Below are 21728 nucleotides of genomic sequence, written 5' to 3'. Positions count from 1 at the left end.
TATCTCTGAGTTCCTGTTAAGTGGAATATGTAGTTGCTGAATCTTTGAGGGGGAAAACTAGTAATTTTCTTTTTTGTACTATTCTGTGGATGTGCTTGAAGGGAATGAAGCGTCTTCTATCAATTTAAATCAATCTCATCCACCCGAACGTGGTTACAACTTTCCAAGGTCTCAGGAACCTAGGGAGTCGTCTCAAGACAATGCACTCAACTTTGTGGACAGATTCTTGTCATTTAACAATGTGGACTTGTCTCCGGGAGTCGACAACCGAAAAACTGTGAGGGAGAAATCGCCTCTTGTCCCAAGTGCAAAGGGAGCTCAAACTTTGGTAAAGAGAATTACACGTGGAACCCCAATTGGAAAAACAGGAACCTTTGAATGGACTGGCAGTGATCAGCATGGAGAAGGAGAGAGTGATTTTTTTTGCAAAAGGGTGGAGGCATCTGTTGATTTTGGAGGCTGCAGACAGAGATCAGTGAATGGATATCAGGAGGCTAGGAATGTACAAGCAAGTGAAAATAACAGTGTTAAGGAATTGGATAATCAGTTGGATGCAAGGTTAACAGGACAGCAGTTGGAAGATAGTGATATAGGAAGGGATGCATCCAACATGTTCGATATTGGTTTTGGCACTCAAGTGGCTGCTGAAGCAATGGAAGCTCTAGCATGTGGACCTCCAGCTGGCTGCAGTTACAGTGATGCTTATGGAGGTCTAGAAAGTACCCTTGATCAATCTCTAAGGGGTGTAACTGAGAAAAAAGCTCGTTTAGGACATTCTTCCTTTCAAAAGAGTGCTTGTTCTGATGTAGGAGACATACCAACAAAGTCGACACGAAGAAAGCGTTCTGCTAGAAGATTTAATAGAGGAGGTTCTGGTTTATTTCAGAAGCAGTCAGAAACTAAGGAGCTCGGTCTTGAGTTGGCAGCAACAACAAAAGTGAAAAAAGGGAAGTCCTCTACTGAGAAACAGCTGCATTGTGGAAATTATTCTGATGCAAATGGAAGTTCAGGCAGAAAATCTGATAAGCCTACCATGCAAAGAAATGCAGAGGAATCTTCAGGAAGGGCCAAACTTAGAGAGTTTGAGATTGATATGTGTTCATTCATATCAGTTGAACATACCTCACTTGGCAAAGGACATTCCCAAGGGAAGTGTATTAATTTATCTCCTGTTTCCCAAAGAACCAAGCCATTAATGTCAGAGGTTAAGTTGATAAGTAGTAAGGATCAATTCGATAATCCAGGAGAAAGGATAAATGATGGTGGTATAATTCAGTACAGAAGAAAGAGGAGCCGTATAGTTGCTGATACAGTTGAAGTTTTGAGTGATAGAGAAAAATGTTCCACTCAAGAGGTTGCTGCCATTGCCAGTTCTTTAAGATCAAATCCATGGAGATATCCTAGACGGAAAAGAACACGTCATAATGTACAAAGCCATTCTAATGGATCTAGAAACCTCTATGCCCCATTCACTACTGTATATGCAAAAGGAAGCAATGTTCATTCGACTAAAAGTCATAAAATCTCAGAAGACAATGGCAAAGTGAAGGGGAAAGCAGGGTCATCAGTATACATTACCCCACATTGGCCTTCTTCAGAAAATGATTTTGACAGAAGCTTGTTAGTGAAAAACTTTGATGAACCAGACTCAGCAGGTGCCATTCGTAACTGTGAATCAGCTGTCATCAATACAAGATTGTTTCCTACAGGTTTGTGTAGTGCCAGTGCCTTGATGCAATCTGGAAATCTAGAAGGGAAAGAATATACATCATTTGCTGATGGTACAGAAAAGAACCATAAGATGGAAGTTCCATCAAAAAAGACTATCGAGCCATCTGGTTCAGAAAGTACTATTACATTTAGCTCCACGAAGGGCAGAAATGCAGCATCATCCAATTGTTTGTATTATGATTATCACAAAAAACCATGCTACAAAAACCTACCAAAATCATTCCTTTTGAAAGAGCTTATAAGACTAGGTGCCCCTGAGTCAATACCTGATATTACATGGAAAGACTTGAGAAGACGAAGAGATATGGCACATGTCCGAGTCTTGTTTAGCCAGCATTTGGATGGCGATATCATCAAGCAGCAGAAAAAGGTAGATCTTGGAAGCTTTTAACTTAGCGAGCTTTTCCTATTCCCTAGTACACTGCATGCGAAACAGTCATAAGCTGCATCTTAACTGCTTTTTATTTTCTACTGGCAGATTCTGTCACGACTGGGCATATCCCTCGCTTCATGTTGCAGGGATGCCACACATTTTATAGCCGACAAATTTGCACGTACAAGAAATATGTTGGAAGCCATTGCTCTTGGTAAACCAGTGGTGACACATTTATGGCTAGAGAGCTGTGGACAAGCAAGCTGTCTTATTGATGAGAAGAATTACTTTCTGAGAGATACCAAAAAGGAAAAGGAAATCGGCTTTAGCATGCCTGTTTCATTGGCTCGTGCAAGCCAACATCCACTTCTAAAGGTACGTATATCTTAATTTGGCTCTACCCAGATAGAGCTTTGGCTTGACTGCAAATTGGTTTTGACTTTTGTCTTGTCAATTGAGGTGTTTCTGCATGCTGATGTCTGGTACCATATTCTCTATTTGCTTCTCGCCAGCAGGGCCAAAGAGTCTTCATTACCGCTAGTATTAAACCTGCTAAAGAAATTATTACTAGCTTGGTCAAGGCAGTTCATGGCCAGGTGCGTGTATCTGCCAATATATGTACATCCACAGCTAGCAGCTACTAGTTTATTGTTGGTAGCAGCATAGCGCCTCTCCTGATGTGGTTGAATTGACTGTATGAAGGATCTGTTTTTGTGCTTTTTCTCTGCATCTTGCAGATGCAATGATTTTCTATGTACCATGCACCTCCTTAATGAATTCAATTACTGATTTTCTGATAAAATGCTCCTCAGCCGGTGGAGAGAAGTCAGATATCTGCAGCAAAGGATGAAAAGGTCCTAGATGATCTTTTGATTCTTTCTTGTGACGAAGATCATGCAATATGTTGGCCTTTCCTTGAACGAGGTATGCATCTATCATCCCATCTTCTTTTCTATAAAACAAACACTCAAGAGCAGTTATTAAAAAAAAAAATCTGTGGAACCACCTATACTTGCAGGACTAGCAGTTTACAGTTCAGAGCTTCTACTGAACGGGATAGTTATCCAGAAACTGGAATACAAAAGGTGAGTATTGGTATGACAACTACATTGCAATATTTGCATATGCAAGCTGGGCTGAGTTTGGATCCAGCATTCAACAGGCTCTAGAAATCTGGTTTAATACTAACTCTAATTAACTAGTATCCACTTGAAAGTTTTTCATGCTTTTGAGAGGACATATAAGAAAAATTATGAAAAAATGTAGATAACGTTTCATATTTGCTAAATTGCTAATAATGTGAGCCTAGTTCTTTATGAATATTTTAACTGAATACATGAATAACCCGTCACATGTAAAGGGCAACTGATTCCTATCCTGGAGTTTGGAGTTGCAGCAGCTCATTTCATACTCAGTTTGGAATGGTATAAAGTGCTAAAGATCTCGCCAAATTACTTGAGAATTTGATCTGATGAAGATGAGTATAACTATCAACTTAAGCTTCTGTTTCGTTCCTGTGCAAGAGTGTCACAGATTGAATCATCCACCTTGTTTAAAAATAAAATAAACAGTGAACAATGGATAACTTCTGAGAACCTGATACAACTGATTGTAGTTTTAGCCAGGCCATTACTTGCAAGGGCATATTATGTGTCATGTATTAGATGAAATACATATGAGTAATGCTATATATTATATTTTTATCCCACAATTATTTTACAATGTTAACATGGCAGTCTCAACTAAATCTTTTAAAAAAATTTAACAATGACTTTTTAAGGGTTGGTTGACACTGTCATGTCAACATTGTGGATATTTGTGAGATAAAAATATAATTTTTAGTATTGTTCAATACATATTGCATGTACAGTAAGTGTATGCTACTCTTTTCTTTTTTCTTTTTGGTGAGTGTATGCTAGTCTCATCTAGAAAATGCAGTGCATCTTTTCAGCCACTTGCTTCTTTAACACTCCTGTTCATTTTCTCAATAACAGACATAAGCTCTTCATAGATCAAGTCCAAAGAAATCGCTTAGCACATGACTAGAAGCCACGTGCCTTTTCATTTTTGCAAATCACCTTGGTAAGCTCTCCATGCATAGTGAAGAGGAATACTTCAGCACATGATCGATCAAACTTTTCTGTTTATGTAAACATATGTAACTATTTTTTATGTACTTGTCTTCATCATCATAGAATTCCTTGCAGCGAAATCAGAAAGGTATGGAGTGTTCATTTTTGTTGTAAATTTTACATCAATGCAAGATTACCTGGGTGTTCATTATGATCATAGAATCTTTGCATATTGGTTTGTGTCAAAGTTCACCAAATTCCTGCGTGAAGAATTGCACCAAATTATTCTGTTTCTTACCCAGTGTTGTCATCTATACCTAGGATTTGGGAGCTTATAATGAATCTTTAAGGACACTAGCTAATACACATGCTCACAAAAGTATAAAGCATAGGTTCATTTGATTTGTGTAGCACTCTTGTTCGGACATTAGTGCTTGGATAATCAGAATCTAGGTTTTCTTGCTCTATTTTTTTTTTATTTTTTTGTGCTTATTTTCATTTTAAACTACACCTAAAGGAACAAAGTTATTAACATGTTTTAATTTATATGGATTAAACTAAAATTAAGGGTCTTATGATAGTATAACTTGTTGAAAAATAATCTCGCATTACTTGTGGACAAGACCTTGGACATCTTTATAAAGAATGTGCAACTTTTTCTTATATAACCAGTTTTATGAGATGAATTAAGCTCACAAATTTCTTCATGATATCAGAGCCAAAGGTCATGGGATTAAACTTTGATTCCGTCAAATCACCCTTCATTTAAATTAAATATTCCATGTGTTGGGGTTCACCTATTAAAATAATGATTAAATGATTAAATTTACCTTTTCCTATGAGCTTAAGTTGTTGAGATAACTGGCAATTTAACATTGGTATTAAAGCTTACTATAGGACGAATGGGGCCTACACTACTTACCCCATGACAAGGACCAGGAAAAATATCGGCCTGCACGTGAGGGAGAGTATTGAGAAATAATCTAGGTCGCCTTTTATTATTCCGCTTTTATTATTTCTGCATTTATTTATGAATTTCTTCAGATCCATAGTGTTGCTAGACGGTTTTGACGACCAAACCGCGAGGGATAATGACATGCTTGGTATGATACTTACAAAACTCCATCCCATTTTGGTGAACTCTTGACCTACTATACCAAATTCACATCTGCTGGAAAGGAAAAGTTCCATATGTGCTCACTTTTCAATCACTGCAGCAACACCACCCTCCTTGGGGGGCCATAGTTCAAGGCTTTCTCAAATTCTTTTGCCGAATCAAGAGGAATAAGTTTGTGCTTGTGTATGTTAAGCATGTTGATTAAATGATTTTCAATAAATGAACCACGCTGGTGACTACTAGAATCATTGCTTAGTATTAAACTATCAACCACACTGTAGGAGCAACAACTTCAGTTGCTTTAGAGGCATGTTGTAATCAATTTAAATAAGAATCATTAAGATCATATATATATATATATATATATATATATATATACTCAATCCTAGTACACAAGAAGTATACAAGAATGAATTCTCACTAGAGAGCAAAACACTCTTCTCTCACCTCAAGAAAAATCCCCCCTCCTTTCCCAAGCAGCCATGGGAGGAGGAAGTTTCCTCCCTGCCTTTCCCCTCTGAGCCCCTCTCCCTTCCCTCCCTCTCTCTTTCCTGCCTCCTAAGAGGTTCTAAATACCTCCTTTAAGGTCCTACTTGCCTCATCGGAGGCCCTATCCATGGTCTGGTCACCGCCTCCTCCAACCGTTCCAAGCCTCAGCTCCGGCCTCTCCCTGCGAGTGGATCTTACTCGTGCACGCGTGTCCCACATGCGCCGATGTATGAAGACAAATCTCCTCCGCTTTGCCACCTCCCACCATTGTTCCCGGTCTCCTAGATCTAGTTGCTACTTCTCAACATTCACTGTCGGCAAGTGGCCTACACGCGTCGGTCACCAACAGCCACCATATGGCCTTCCTTCGCCCCATCAGCCAACGACGTTATTGTTTTGTATTATTTATTTCCTTTTTATGTTGTTTGCTTGTTTGTTCTAGGTTTTTACTCTTGTTTTTATTTGTCTGTTGTTATTTTCCTTGTATTTAAGAGTTCCGGCAACCATTTGTTCGTCTGCTCTTTGGGGTTTGGAAAGGTTTATAGAGCATTTACAGCTTCGTGCTATTTCCTAGACCTTTTGGTTGTGCCATCTCTACACACCTTATATTACCACTTTAATTGTTGGTCAATTTTCTTGGTCTTTGTGCCAAAAAATCATAAACCCGCATCATTCATTCAATGCATTGCCTCTTTTTTTCTATTTACCCGATCTGATATGGTGATTTTGGAGCTTTTTGTTTAGGTTACCCAGCCTATTGTAATTTATTGTTTAGTTCTTATGTACAAGAAAACACCTAAAAAGAAAAAGGCCCCACTATGATCGGCATAGAAGGCCCCATTAGGGCTTTTCTTTTATTATTATTAAAAAAAAAAAAAAACTAATATCCAAAATAAATACTTGAGGGTACAGTAAAAAAAAAAAAAAAAAGCCTAGGCTCGCTTCTATCTCATGAGTCATGCAGAACATATATGTCCTTTCAATCTATTCTAGATCCTTGGAAGACATGCCACAGGCTCACCAAGAATCTTACTGTAGCATTTATCTTCAAGCTCTAGTACCATTCATAAATAAGGAATGGTCCTTGATGGGAAGAGTGAAGGTTGCACAAGGCAGAGCCAAAGAAAACTACAATAGGATTTGCCAAAATATTGGGGATCCCAATCTGTCTCATCCTTCAACTAGCACTTGCTTGTAAATTTGCCAAAATATATGTCTCATCCTTCAACCAGCGCACTTGCACTTGCTTGTAAATTGTTTTCTAAATCCATATTTCAAGCAACAATCTCTGCTACAGAATAAGAGCAATTCAAATTAGATAATAATTCTGGACATGCAAAACTTTTCTTGTAGCCACAACTAGAAATGTATCAATGTTATATAATGTTTACATAAATGAGATTCCACAACTATTCTCTACATTCAGCCACCAGCTGACAACCTCTTAAAAGAACATTACATAGTGAGGATTACAAGACCATGAGATGGAAATTCCAACTGAGGTGTCTGTTGTACCACAAGAATTTCTTGCTTGCTTTGTTTGCCTGTGACAAGCATTATCACTGATGTCACAATCATATGGTTATGGTACTCGGGGCATTAAACAGATTTATTTATCAAAACAAAAACAAAAACAAAACAAACAAACAAAAAACATAAAATACATGCAGGACTTTCGTAATTTTCTCTAGTTCCATTACTAATATACAAGGAAGTCACCGGATGCAAGAAGTTTGAGAAGTCACTAAACAAAAATACTAATGTGGGGAATTTCATTTGACACTTCCTTAGAGTTCTTCTTTCTCTTCTTCATCCTACCTCTTTTGCTAAAATTTCAGTTTTTTTTTTTGTTTGTTTAATGTGAAAATCCCCTCTGTTTCCTCACTCTTATCTTTCTTTTAGTCACTTCTGCTACATGAATATATTTCATTCTTATCATCCTGGTCATGGCTTAGGAATAATGCCTAACAAAGTGATGTACAAATCTGTTCCTACAATCTATTCTACGGCATTAATTAAAATATTTATCACCTCCCCACTCCTCTCCCTCTTCCTCCTGTACTCCAGCATTAACAAGTCAAATAACTTCTGCAATAAGTATCTTGTATGTCATGCTTAGTTATATGCCCACCAGAGCATAGAGACAAAAGTAAAACACAAAATAGCATTTATGAATAACTTTTGAAATGATTCATTCATACCTTTAGTAAGCAATATATTTCTCAATTCCCAAGTTGACATAATTTTGTTAATTTTCTCTAATAGATTCAAATTTTAGGTGAGGCCAATACATGCTGTGTCAGCCAGCTTCAAGTTTTTTTTTCCCTGTAATATCAACAAGATAAATTCGAGTCCCATTACTATTATTACTATTATTATTATTATTATTATTATTATTATTATTTGGTAAGTGTAATGACAGAGATGGATTAGGAGAAAAACATTGAGTCCCATTATATCAATAGAAACAAAATTTGATGATTTCTTTGTACCAAATGAATTCTCACAGTGCTCAATGTCCCATAGGCACCATTGTAAATTTGTAATACACTAAATATATTTCAGATTCCTTTAGCTATAGACAGGAAGTTAAACCAACCAGTTTCTCATAGCTAATGACTAGCCTCAGTAGCTTGGGCATTGGAATTGAGATTATCATAGCCCCCACTTGTTGATGGTGCTGGACTGGCTTGATACAATGGCTGCATGACCATAGGTGGAGCACCATTGGAAGTGGGTGCTGCTGTGTTTCCAGGAACTGTTGTGGCTGCACTCACAGGAGGCCTTGGAATAGCATTCAATTGACCAGGCATGGAAGGAGCACCAGGTGGAAGCATCATCATAGGTGGCATTGTCGGAGAAGACAGATACCCTGCCAACCCCAACAAAAATATTGAATATAGTACATCCTTAAGGACAAAGGAAAGATTGCATGTCTTGCATATGGATCAAACATGGTGGCATGAAGATCCAAGCATAAAACATAAATGCGGAAGAGGACTAGCATAAAAATTCTATTGCATGTGTCTGACAGAGAAGACAAGGATAGAAAAGTACACCATTTGATTGATTGAGAACATACTGGTAGTTTTTTAGAAAACATGTCAGACATATAACGAGGTAATCCACCAATGTTCTTGTCTATCTACTGTTTGATTGCTATGATGTGGGAAACTCAAATGAAAGTTGGATGACCTACAGCAGCAGAAAATCACTAGAAGGAAGAACAGAGATGTGCACAATAATATCAACTATCAGTGGCAACAGCAATAGATCCAGTCAGATACATGACAACTGTTTGAACTAGAAGAAATGATAGCAGGGCACATAAGAGGTCAAAACACAAAAAAAAAAGAAAAGAAAATCTACATGCAAAATGTGCAAAAACATGGATTAATGCATGGACCAGAAATGAGATGCCAACATATATATACACACACTATCCAATTTACCTGGAGGCCCGGCAATTGGTCTTGGTAAAACAGGAGGCCTCATCCCTGGGAGTAATGGTGAACTTCCAGGTATCTGTGCCATTACGGGTGTAGGTAGAACAGGAAGGCGGGGCCTCTGACCCATTAGATGTTGATTGTAAGCAGCACCAACCTGCTGGAAAGCTGCAGCTTGCCCAAGATGTTCCTTAATCCTTTGGTCGATCAAGCTTTGGGTTTGTTGCTCCTCAAATTGTTGATAGTATGTCCGAACATTGTGCTTGTGCTTGTAACCTGCATTGTGCTGCTTTCTTACAGATGGCTGAAATATAAAAATGAGATCGTCAACAATATACAAATGTTCATTATCTCACTTTCTAGAAGCTGCAAGTATGATAAACATGAGACTGCACATACAACATTTTAGACTTCAAAAGGCACAGACACTTGTAAACCAGGTTTTCACCGACATGCAATTGTTTTTATAACCGTAATTTTAAAATCCGAGAACCCAGTAAACCCACAATAAACAATTAAGCAAACATAGAGCTTGCACTTAATAAGCTAAGCTTCATTTGATTTTTATTTTGATAAGTGATATTGCTAGTTCAAACTAAGACCACAATCAAGTTGAAAAGGCTAAACCATTAAGCTAAGCAAAGCAACTCTGGTACAGCAAGAAGTTCGGGAAAAACTATTCTTATTCTTACATAGTATAAAACGACCATTGACAAACAATACCAATTGTACCCAGAAAATAATCAGACTTTCTTAGGAGCTAACTAAGACTCAAAATAACAAAAACCTTAAAGATAACTACCCTCAACATCAACCATATTGTTTTCTTTAGACTATAAAAAATAATAATAATAATAATAATAATAATAATAATAATAATAAATTCTTTAGTTCTTTGTTTCACAATTAAACGACCACCAGGAAAGAAAATCAAAAGCACCCCAAAAAATGCACATATCAAAACGAGACAAAAAAAAAAAAAAAAGAGAAAAAAAGAAAAGAAAAAAAGGACATTTTCTAGTGAAAGTTAACTTGCATGGTTCCCCACTTAAATTAACTAGCTCCTGCACTGTTTTGCAGTCAACTTCAGTGAAAGAAAACAGCATTCGCGTCATTTGGTTCAATCTTAGCACTAATCCTCAAAACTTTCGCAACAAATTAACAAAACAAAAAAAGGACATAATAAGAAGCTCTAGGAGATATACACAAAATCAAATGCATCAATCAATTTTGAAAAGCATCAACTTGAACAAAGGGGCTTACCGAATCGTGGGTCAAGTAGGTGTCACAATAATCACAGTAGTATCTGCAGAATCGTATCCGTCAATATACACACACATATATATATCAGCATGAAAAATTCATAATAATGAGGTAAGAATACGTGAAAGATAGCATAGCAAAGAGAACAAAAAAGAACACACCGTGGCATGGCTGTGTGTAGCTCGAATTGTATCTGATTGCAGAGAAGAGACACCCTAGGTGCAGAGACTCGGAGCAAAAACCCTAGCAAAGAGAGAGAGAGAGAGAGACTTTGTCTATGAGAGTAAAAAGTAGTGATTTTTGTTTGATTAATCAAATGACTATTTTGTTCTTACTTAATGGTAAGATTTGGAAATTTCTCTGGGCACTTTTGTCTTTTGAGTTTAGTAACTTTTCCAATAAAACACAAAATAACTGGACGTGACTAAAACGCTAACGTTTTGGTTACAAACGATATCTGTACGTGCGCACAAGTTGTCACGCGCCTGGGTTTCCTTCTCCGGGTCACGAACTGGAGCACCCAGGAAAGGGGAAAATGGACGACCAACATGGTTCCCGGAAATCCTCCATTCCAGGTTACATTTCATTTCTCAAACAATGATCACTGGTTGTTTTGGTTGCCTAGAAATTAGAGGAAAATGCGAAAGAAAAAAAAAAATCATATTTTTAAAAGATTTTCATGTAAAAAACGAGGCTTCTTTCTCTCCCACATTTGTCTCGGCAACCAAACGAGATGCTAAACAAAATTTTGATTTTGTTTTTGGCTGATATTCAAATCTGGTTTCTATTTTTGTTTTATTTTTTGAAAGTAAAATTCTTTTTTGTGTGTGTGTGTTCGAATGAATATTGAAACAAGGGTATGGGAAACTCCACAATGAAAAGCGAAGTTGGGTGGTCTCGCCGTCCGTTATATTCTATCACTTTGGTACCAGTGGGCTCTCTGTTGCGGTTGCCACCGGTGTCACCCATCCTCTAGGTTCTTCTTCCTTTCCTATACTTACATATCTGTGTGTATGATTTCGTAATGTTTGCGGGAAATAAATGGTTTAGTTGCAACTCAATGCATGGTGGGCTATTGACATTGTGGTTAATAACTCCGAATATGTATGACAATAAATGAATTTAAAAAAGTGGGTAATAGATTTGGATGTTGAATATGTTATTAAGGGATAGTTGTTGCTTATGTAATTGAAGTCTAAGGAAGGATTTCTGGTGGTTTTGTTGAAATTTCTTTTAAGGGGTCACAGCTTTGTGATCTGTTTGAGGTTTCAATGCAAATGTCTGCTGAATCTGGTGGGTTTAGCCGAAAATGTTAAAATTTGTGCTCAACTACCAGAACTTGACCATAAAGTGGATTGAGACAAGGTTGGAACTTATAATATATTGCAAGAAAATGTGCATTTGTTGTAGAACACTATCAGCTGGTGGTGTTCATGCCGACATGTATAGCTACTAGGCAGCTTGAGCAAAATGGATAAACTTAGATTTCGAAAACCGGCCGGCAAAGAGATTTCATCTTTTAAAAATGCATAGAAAGATTTAGCGTGATGTCGTTTTGATACTACATGAAAGATGTTCATAGGGAATTCTTTACAAACCAAGCTTAAGTTCTGACGCTGCTCCATCAAGCACTGCAATGGCCACCTCAGTGGACATGAGCAGCAACATTGCAGCAAGAACAGCCACAACCATGAACTTGGTGGCCTTAGAAGCAGCCATTTTTGCCATACAAAACTCGAAGGAAGAAGATAACTATTGCTGAAGAAAAGAAAATCTGGAGAGAAGATTACAATGTGAAGCTTTGGGCTCAGAATACGTATTTATAACTGAGGATAAGAACTCTGCTAATGGCAATATATTAACTGGAAAAAAGAATTTGTCTAAATGTATGATTTGGGAATTGGATTTTGGAAAATATCCAATTTTGTGTGTATAGAGTACGAGTAATGGTTCTCTTTCTATAAGCCCCTTGACTTTTGGGAATTTTGTAGACATTATTTCCAAGTTGCTTGTGTTGAGGTAGAAGACCATCTATGTGGTCAGGTACTGTTGTCAAGGTTCATTCTTGCATTTGGAGCATATCAGTGGATTGTTTACTGGCCTTGCAGCGGATCAAGTAAGAATTTGAAGGTGGCCCACTGACTTTTGATCTTACAATCTGGGAATCTTTGTGTGAAAGAAAGAAAGTAACTACAGTTATGCATTTCAATTTCTTCTGATAATGCTCTTTATTGTCTTAGCAACCATGCTTTAGTACTGAAAAATGTGAAATGGCAAAAAAAGTATGAATTTGAAGTAAAGACAGAGTCATGGATCTTGATGCAACTATTCTCAATGTAATTTATTGCAAGGTGGCATTAGATCAAGACTTTCTTTGGACGGTGAGGTTAAGTCAGGACTTCTGAAAATTTTATAATCTATTAAAGAAACTATAACATAAAAAATCAAGAAGAACAAGAAATTATAAAGGGAACTCATTGAATTCCTGTTGAATTTATAGGTTTCGAATTTTGCAATTAATCTGAGTAAAGTTCTCCTACGTTATCAAGAATTTATAGGTTTTGAATTTATCTCATATTGAAATGCAGATGTACTCAAGGTTAGGCTGCAAATGCAACTTGTTGGCCAGAAAGGTCCTTTGACAGGAATGGTATTTTGCTAACTCTTTGGTATTCTTTCATTATTATGATCTAGTTTATCATATTACTTTGCCCTGAGGTTTTGTATATACGGATTTATACAGGGAAAGTTATTTGTTCAAGTATTGAAGAATGAAGGACCCAGGTCTATGTATCTAGGATTGGCACCTTCATTGACAAGGTCGGTTCTTTATGGTGGTCTACGTTTAGGCTTGTATGAACCCTCGAAGTATGTTTGTGACTGGGCTTTCGGGTCCACCAATATCTTGGTTAAGATTGCATCTGGAGCATTCTCTGGTGGCATTGCAACTGCACTTACCAATCCAGTTGAGGTTCTAAAGGTAATGCCACCATGTCAGAAGAATTTTAACCAATCTTCTTGAATTTGATCGAAAAAATCAGTTTTGCTTTCATCAGGTACGGTTACAAATGAATCCAAACTTGAGAAGAGGACCTATTGGAGAATTGCAAAGAATTGTTTCTGAAGAGGGAATTAGAGCTCTCTGGAAGGGGGTTGGCCCTGCTATGGCCAGGGCGGCTGGTTTGACTGCATCTCAGCTGGCAACATATGATGAATCCAAGCGGGTCAAGTTCTAAGCATGATCTTTTTCACTTTGAATATCCACAAAGTAATTTCCACCATTTCTGAATGGTTAATATTATTTTGATTGGTAATCTGAAAAGAATGTTTGTCTTAATATCTATGTTCTTTCCTTTTTCTGTTTACTAAAGGTTTTCTCCAACTTCCTATATGTGCAGATTTTGATCAAGCAGACACCACTTGAAGAAGGATTTCCTCTTCATCTCATGTATAGCACTACTCTTAGGTTTCTTATTATCTGTAGATCTGCCAATTTCTGCAATTCGAGTTAAAGAGTATCTTTCCATGGTCTGAGAACCGTGACTGTGTATATAAGTTGTAAAAGTTGGCAGGTCATGGGATGATGAAGATTATTTACATCAATATTTAAAAAAATAAAAATAAAAAAATAAAAAATCAATATAAAAACTAATATACAAAACGTAATAAATTTTTTTTTTTAATTCTAAAATAAATGAGAGAGATAATTTCTTTCTTTCTGGGTCATAGATAAAATAGTATATCAGAAATATGAACTGACAGCATTATAATGTATTATGTCTAACCAGGCTTGCTCATAAACTGGTGAACTCAAAAAGCTAGCCTGTTGATTTTAATGTATTGTGTCTAACCAGGCTTGCTCATAAACTGGTGAACTCAAAAAGCTAGCCTGTTGATTTAAACACTGTTTGAGACATGCATAAAGTATACTCACTCACTCATATTCTGTTGTTGCATACCAAGTAGGGCAGATTCTTTGTTTCATATATTTATTGCATTTATAGCTGACTGTATATTTCACTTTTTGAAGCTCAAGTACAGTTGCAGGCACCGTGAGTACCCTCATAACTGCACCCATGGATATGATTAAAACCCGTCTCATGTTGCAACAAGAATCTAAAGAAGTTGGGACCTACAAAAATGGATTTCATTGTGCATATCAGGTATTTTGACTTTGCTTTCATTTTCATTGTACATTCAATGCTATCATTTCATTCCTTTCTACATGTGTAAGTGTGTGTGTGTGTGATTGTTATTGTTGGCAATTGTTTTTAATTATCAAAAAAAACTTTGACTAGCTGATATCACAAGGCCTTTTTCTGTCGATTTCAGTCAGGTTTCTGTTACAGGGGCAGGTCTGGACATTTTGCTGAGAGAGAATATTGGATGAGTGGTGATAACTAGAAGTTGGCTTTTGTGAATGGTCTGATAGGCTAAAAAATATACTATTGAAGTAGGACATGACAACGTGTTGGTAGTTGATTTCCCCGTTTTAGCTTAAGTGAGATTTTTCTTAAGATGGTATTGTTGAAATGTAGGCATTTTCCAAATTGTTTGATGCACTAAACTATAGGCTGCTTTGCTGCTCCACCTGCAAATTCTGCACTGGCTTTCTGTTATATTTTGAGCTTGTATTCTCAATTTTTTATTTTCTTTGTTTGCTTTAATTTTATACATTTGCCTTTCTGTTGGCTCTTGCTACACTGATATTTGAAGAGTAATGCTGGCGGAACATTTCTCTCATTTTTTTTCATACAGCTTTATCTTTCTTGCCTAATGCGGTTGTGTGAATTTCAGGTTTTGCTCACCGAAGGGCCTAGGGGCCTTTACAAGGGGTGAGTTTTGGTTCAAGCATTCACATTCTATGCTCTCTAGTTTGGTCCATCTATCACGTTTGCACATTTTTACTTCTTTGCAATATTCTTGGCAAAGCTTGTCATGAAGTTTCAGATGTATTTCTACTACTAGGCTTCCAATGTTATAACTTGACCACATAACTGTTTTTGGGGTCTGAGAAACTTCACAATCAGAAACTCATCAGCTTAGAGAAGTTCTAAAGATTTTTTTATTTGTGGTCTTGCACAATATGAGGGAGCTAACTTCTATATTTTATCAGGGGCCTTGCCATATTTGCAAGATTGTGTCCACAGACTACAATTACGTTTATACTTTGCGAAAAGCTACGCAAGCTTGCTGGATTGAATGCCATCTAGTCTCGGAATCATCTGTTTGCGGCTGCCATCATTTTCGGACTAGAATGGCTTTCCCTATAGCATTGCACATTCATTGCCAGGAAGTCCTAATTGAAAGACTTCGTTTTGGTTTTCATGTACAATTTTGAGGTGACTGAAATGTCATTTCATTATAATGGTCTCGAATCATCAGTTTCTCTGGATTTTGTTGTAACAATATTCTTTACCTGTCATTCCCGCATTTTTCTGGGGTCCGGCCGAATCCAATCGAACAGAATTTCCTTGTACTTGCATGTTCTTGTATTGCTTTCATGATTGTTTTAATAAAAGGGATGGTGACTTGTATGAAATTCAGCAAAGATGGCTAATCTTCTCTAGTTTTCCATGTGCTGCATCTTTTTTCTTTTTTTGCCTTTTTTTTCCATTATTTAAGGTAAGATGTCCATGGAGATCTGGTTGGGTTGACCAATATGAGTTGGAAGCTTGATGAGGAACAGCTTGCAAGCTCGTTGTCATGTGTTTGACTGAGACAACTCCACCAAAATTTTAGGTACAACTAACTTGTATTTGACTTTATGGGAGTTTTTCACATTTATGACGGTGCTACACTTCTCTTGAAATTGCCTTCCAATTTATCTATACACCATACTGCTCTCTTTGTCTGCAATTTATTATGTTTGGCTTTTTTTTTTTTTGGATAAAGTTTTCCTCCAAACCGAGTTTGAGGAATTTTTTTCAACCTAGTCTATAAAAGTAACACGTGTCCATTTTTTTAATAAATTTTGAGGAAAACTGTCTTTATTTTTTTGACAAGTTCGCACAGAATGAGGGAAGGGGATTCGAACTAGTGATCTCCGCTTTATTATACATGGTCCCAACCAATTAAACTACTTCTTAGGGACTATTATGTTGGCATTTGTCAGTGCTACATTCTTGTCGCTTTATTAGTTATTTTTTTTTTTTCCCTTCATTTTTTTTTTTTTTTTACTTGTATGGGGACAGAGGCTTATGGGGTTATGGCTTTTGGTATGGTATGATAATTCAAATCGCCAAACTTTAACTCACCGCGACTCGCTCTTACGAACCATTATTTTGTTCCGGGTGATTCCCGACTCGGTTTGGGCCGTCAACTTTGGATGGAATCGGTCAACACGGGTGGGCAAGTTATGTGACACCAAGCCTTATGAAATGACAGAAATGTCCGAAATTCTGAGATATAAAAGGGTCAAATCACGTCTTTCATTTTATTTTTTTTGGAGGTGATTGGTCTCTAACCTTGTTGAAACATTTATTTGAACAACTGCCCATATCGACCACCAGAGGAGATGATGACCCTAGCTAGTTCAATAATTGCCGACCAATGCCTCGTAGCCGGGACGTGCCCAATGGGCCAATGTCGGTTCATCACAACTTTAAATACATAACTGAGGTCTTCGTCAGCCCACTTTCAGCAAATTTGACTTGGGAGATATTCCAGCATGGCATGAAAAACGTTGGGGTCCCATTTAATACTTTTCTGCTTATTGTATAGTGGCTGCCAATGTGCCAATCAATACATTTCACCCATAAATTATGTATCCAAAGTGGATATATATTATTACGTATATCTCTATCCAAATTGGATTGTGCTCTGTCTAGTGTAATAGCTTTAATTTGGATCACTTATTTAAAATAATGGTTAATAACACAATAATACATAAGAGAGAGAGAAGGGCTACCTTGCATTGTGTGCAAGTCACAAGCCACATGAGTGTTTCGGTCACCCTTAAGGATCGGATTGGAGATGGCTAAACTACCTCTTATGGTCAACCCAATTTATTAAAGTGACACATTACTTGGTAACTAACTTTTGGGAAAAAAAATTTAAAGTACATTATTTTTCTATATATATATATATATATATCATCAATAAGTTTTTCATATTTGACACATATTCTCTTACAAATTCAATAGATAAACCATTAAATTTGTGAGGTTCATCATTGACTTATATGGAGTCCACATAAGTCGATAAATTTAATGGTTAATTTGTAAAATGAGATGGGTTAAATATGGAGAATATATATATAATGTGAGACATAACCTTACAAATGCACTCACAGTATTAGAAATATTGTGAGTGCATAAGTCAATGACATATATATATATATATATATATATATATAGATTGAATTTATAAACTTTCATTTACAAATTGTTATATATTATACCACATCTTACTAAGTTAATGTGACAATGTTTATCGGCCTTTAATTTTTTTTTTAAAACGTAAAATAATATATATTGTCACATATCTCAATAATAGACATAGCAGTACTCTTTCGTTTAAGCTTAGAAAAATAAAAATAAAATTACATATATATATATATATATAATAAAAAAAAAAACCTTTATTCTTATTACAATACTCTAGTGTCACTTTCGAACAGGGATGGCCCAAACCATGGTAAAAAAAAAAGTGTCATGTGGGTAACTTTGCGGGTTTTTTGTCCCTTTTGGCGTGGAGACCAGGGGAAGGTTAAAAAGTGCCACTTCACTTGCAAAGACCGTAAAGAGAGAGAGAGAGAGAGAGAGAAACAATTGGGAAGCTCGGACGGAGAAGGAGAGCTTGACTTGGCGGGACAGTCTGGCGCACTTATCTTTGTGCCTCGGTTTTCACGATAATCTACCATTGTACCCCTCTCCAGCTATTTACACTTATACCCTTCTGCTTCAATCTGTACAGTACCACCACCTCTCTCTCCCTCCCATTACCATGCCACAACAAATAACGGTATCCGTACTCCCGCCTTTACACGAAAATGACTCAGAAACAGGTTGGTCAACCACAGCAGAAATAAATCTGGTCGGCTTTTTTTTTTTTGGATTTTGCTTCACTTCTGATTACTTTTCAGGTTTCCCATATGGAGTAAGTAAAGTATTTGCTACTTTTCCTGCTTTTTTAAAAAATAATAATAATCTATTAAATTAATATTTACTTTTTAAAAATATATAATTTTTACGTACATTTTTAGTAAGCGTACTTGTTATAAAGACAAATATCAATTTAATAAATCAAATTAAAAGAAAATTTTGTCCATTTTCTTGAATAAGCCCTAATGTGTGAATTTGCCTAAATATTCTCATTTTTTTTGTATTGCACTTGATGGATCAAGCATGAAAATCTTGATTTAAAAAAAGCAAAATTAGTTTATGTGGTTTACTTGATATACAATTAACTCCTTGTGATATTAAAATGAACTCAAATATCCCTTAGGTATGCCAAAAAAATAATAATAATAGTTTCTACGGTCAAATTTCGTTAAATAACTTAACATATTATAATAGAGTGAAACGTTAGAGCTAATAAAATTGTGATACTTGTATTATTTAAGTTAGTTTCACACTAATGGAATCTGTTAAATAAGTTGATAAAATTTGATTCTTTGGACTAAATTATTTTTTGGCATACTTAAGGGACCTTTGAGTTCATTTTGATACCACAACGTGCTAATTGTAAATCAGCTAAACCACAATGACTAATTTTATATTTTTTTCCTTAAAAAAACAAAATACAAAGATAGGTTGGGGTGTTTGGGCACCGATTCAAGTAGGACCCGAATAACCTTACCCAAGTATCTTCTTACCTATACGTATAGATCATCGCACTTGGTCCTCATCGATAAAAATAATAATAATAAAGAAAAAAAAAAAAAAAAAAACCAACTTTAAATCTAAATATGGAGATAGGGTAGGTTATTTTTCCACCTAGAATGGTTTATAGTCAGAATTAATTTCATATTGGTAGTTGAATATGGATGATTAATCAACAAATGTATGGAAGTTTTTACACATTATAATTATAATATAATAATTATCCAAAATAAGCCATATATATCTACAAGCTATAGGTACCTGCAGAAGTAGTAGCTTGTACCTGCTTCCAAATGTAGACAGTACGTAAGACACTAAGACAGATACATACGTTATGAAGTAACGTATGTATCTATATATATATATATAGCGACATCTGTTGACGTGAGAATGAATATAGCAAGCAGGCAGGAAGGCGGCATGCACCGTCCTTTTCAAATAAAATCACTGAAAACAAACACGTAAACGAGGAAAGAAATTCCAAAAGCCAAACATGGATGATGGGATGTCTTTCTTTTTGGCGTGGTGCCATGAATGCCCAAATAAGCGAAGGCCGACAGCTTTGTTTCATTAAACCTTTTTCTTGTGTCTTTTTATTTTCTCCTTTTTAAAACACAAATATCAACAAATACTCTAAATTTCTTTTATTTTTTTATGTCATATTATAATTAAAAACAAAAGGCAGAAAGCACCCTTAAAAAAAAAAAATATTGTTATTATAATTGGGATAAATCACTAGTAAGTCGAGGTTGAATAAATATTGCTTTTTTAAAAAAAAATATTGCTGTCATTGTTGGATGATAACTTGTAGTCGATGCAAACTGAGTTGTGTTTTCTGTTATAATAGAAAAAAGAAAAGATACAAAGACTTACTTTATTTCTGAATAAAAAATAGGTAAAACTCCAAATAGTGGTTAATATAATACAATTGACTCGAACTAATAATTTAAACTTTTGATTTTTTTTTTTTTTTTCGCGCTTCTTTAAGCCTAGTTGAGTCAATATTTAACCTAACCCTATCAAAACATCAATGAGACTCAAGGTAATTAACACTAATTAAGCATGAAAATTCTTGTTACTGGACTCGAACTCATACCCTAGTGTTTACCTAATCACATAAGAATTGTCTTGAGGCCACTGAACCATCACCATTGATAGTAGTCGAGTGATATCTTAATATGTAGTAAATAGGGTGTCCATTAGTGGGCAACCCTAGAGGAAGAATGGTTGAACGCTAGTCCTCAACACACTAAATGAGATTCTATGTTTTTAATGCTAAAAGTGTATTAAAACAATGGGATACAACATTATAGATGGCGTGTGTGCAACAACGAGCATGTGAATTAAAAATATCAAAATGGTTCTCTCTCTCTCTCTCTCGTTTTAAGAGAATGGTGAGCCATTTAGATTGTGGATATTGTGGGTATCGCTTTAGTAACATGCTCTATTGTCGGGAGAAGAAAATTATGGAACCCGGCCAGTAGTTAAAAGCATGTGGTACAACTTCATCATATTCTGGTTTTGGTGCATGAAATGCACCAAATTTATATTCCCACTATATATTATTTTTCTAACATTTGTATTAGAGCTTGTTAGTTGTTCTCATGTGTATCTATTTTTGAAAAACAATAGCTTTTGAGTGCGTGAGTAGCCATTATTTATAGTGGTGGACTGTGCGCGCCACAAATGATGCAATGATGATCACGCCATAACAAGTGTGGGCATCCCCATAAAAGGTAATAACTTATGTGAAGGTTATTGAAAAGAGAAACAATGCAAATCTTCACTAAGAGTTACACTGCATTCTATAAATAGAGTATGTCAAATCGTTGAATACAACTTCTCTCTGACTTTGTCTTTCACTTTGTCCTCCATTGGATTTTCACTTTCTAACAAAAATCTACAATGGCATTAGAGCATACATGTTTATAGAGGAAGATAAAGATAAAACAATAGAGTAAATGTACAAGACCATTAGTAGACAGGTCCTCAATTTGGCATCAATCGTGGCCTTCTATAATCTCCACTAGTCCATTGTCAAACCTAAAAAAGAACCTTTAACGATGACTGTGGGAAGTGTAAAATATACTTGGTACGTCCAAACCCAAAAAAAAAAGGTATGGAATCAAATAGGGGTTTTTTAAAAAATGTATTTGTTCTTCAATTTCACAGTATATTTTTTTCAAATTAAACTCTTTCTCCATATTTACATAAAAGACTCGTCCTTCAGGCTTTGCAAGTGTTGCTGACAATTTGGTTATCTTGTAATGATAATTGTCACCTTGGGAATGTTAATCCTTATTATGAGATGGTGGACATGGGTTTGTTAAATTTAGTTCAGACTAAAGGTCTTATGAAATTGTTTGAAGATTAACGATTTCTAGTAGTATATATTTAAAACTCACAAACAAT

The 21728-nt window shown here is 36.0% G+C and overlaps 3 protein-coding genes across 5 annotated transcripts in view; 2 read left to right on the top strand and 1 right to left on the bottom strand.

Annotated features, from left to right (window-relative positions):
* The window catches only part of LOC132169088 (uncharacterized), a 5102-nt gene extending 787 nt beyond the window's left edge, over positions 1-4315 (top strand). The window contains exons 3-8 of the mRNA XM_059580175.1: positions 102-2101; positions 2210-2479; positions 2620-2700; positions 2917-3028; positions 3123-3189; positions 4099-4315. Coding sequence (XP_059436158.1) covers positions 102-2101; positions 2210-2479; positions 2620-2700; positions 2917-3028; positions 3123-3189; positions 4099-4150 — 2582 coding nt within the window. The 3' untranslated portion in view covers positions 4151-4315. The remainder of the gene's footprint in view (positions 1-101; positions 2102-2209; positions 2480-2619; positions 2701-2916; positions 3029-3122; positions 3190-4098) is intronic.
* Positions 4316-7074: 2759 nt separating this feature from the next.
* On the bottom strand, positions 7075-10777 carry LOC132170634 (U1 small nuclear ribonucleoprotein C). The gene is made up of 5 exons (XM_059581681.1): positions 10653-10777; positions 10492-10534; positions 9235-9532; positions 8382-8654; positions 7075-7326 (listed from the first exon to the last, which is right to left on the bottom strand). Exons 1-4 carry the CDS (start codon positions 10658-10660, stop codon positions 8395-8397), a joined length of 609 nt encoding a protein of 202 aa, XP_059437664.1. The 5' UTR covers positions 10661-10777; the 3' UTR covers positions 7075-7326; positions 8382-8394.
* Positions 10778-10958: 181 nt separating this feature from the next.
* LOC132172690 (uncharacterized) lies at positions 10959-15970 on the top strand. Of its 3 annotated transcripts, none has more exons than XR_009439182.1 (9): positions 10959-11066; positions 11348-11467; positions 13080-13141; positions 13235-13471; positions 13548-13715; positions 13890-13939; positions 14522-14654; positions 14841-15326; positions 15608-15668. XR_009439182.1 is itself a non-coding variant. In XM_059584240.1 (9 exons), the coding sequence occupies exons 1-9, from the start codon at positions 11027-11029 to the stop codon at positions 15702-15704; spliced, it is 945 nt and encodes a 314-aa protein (XP_059440223.1). In that variant the 5' UTR covers positions 10959-11026; the 3' UTR covers positions 15705-15970. The 3 variants fall into 3 exon arrangements, 2 of the variants coding, with proteins under 2 accessions (XP_059440223.1, XP_059440224.1); XM_059584240.1 differs by having other exon boundaries at positions 15289-15326; positions 15608-15970; XM_059584241.1 differs by lacking the exon at positions 10959-11066 and adding an exon at positions 12535-12621 and having other exon boundaries at positions 11382-11467; positions 15289-15326; positions 15608-15970.
* The last annotated feature ends 5758 nt before the right edge of the window (positions 15971-21728 follow it).

This window comes from Corylus avellana, chromosome ca2, assembly GCF_901000735.1.
Source record: "Corylus avellana chromosome ca2, CavTom2PMs-1.0".
Classification (NCBI taxonomy): domain Eukaryota; kingdom Viridiplantae; phylum Streptophyta; class Magnoliopsida; order Fagales; family Betulaceae; genus Corylus; species Corylus avellana.
Note: the sequence above shows the minus strand (reverse complement) of the source record. Positions and strands in the feature narration are given on the sequence as shown.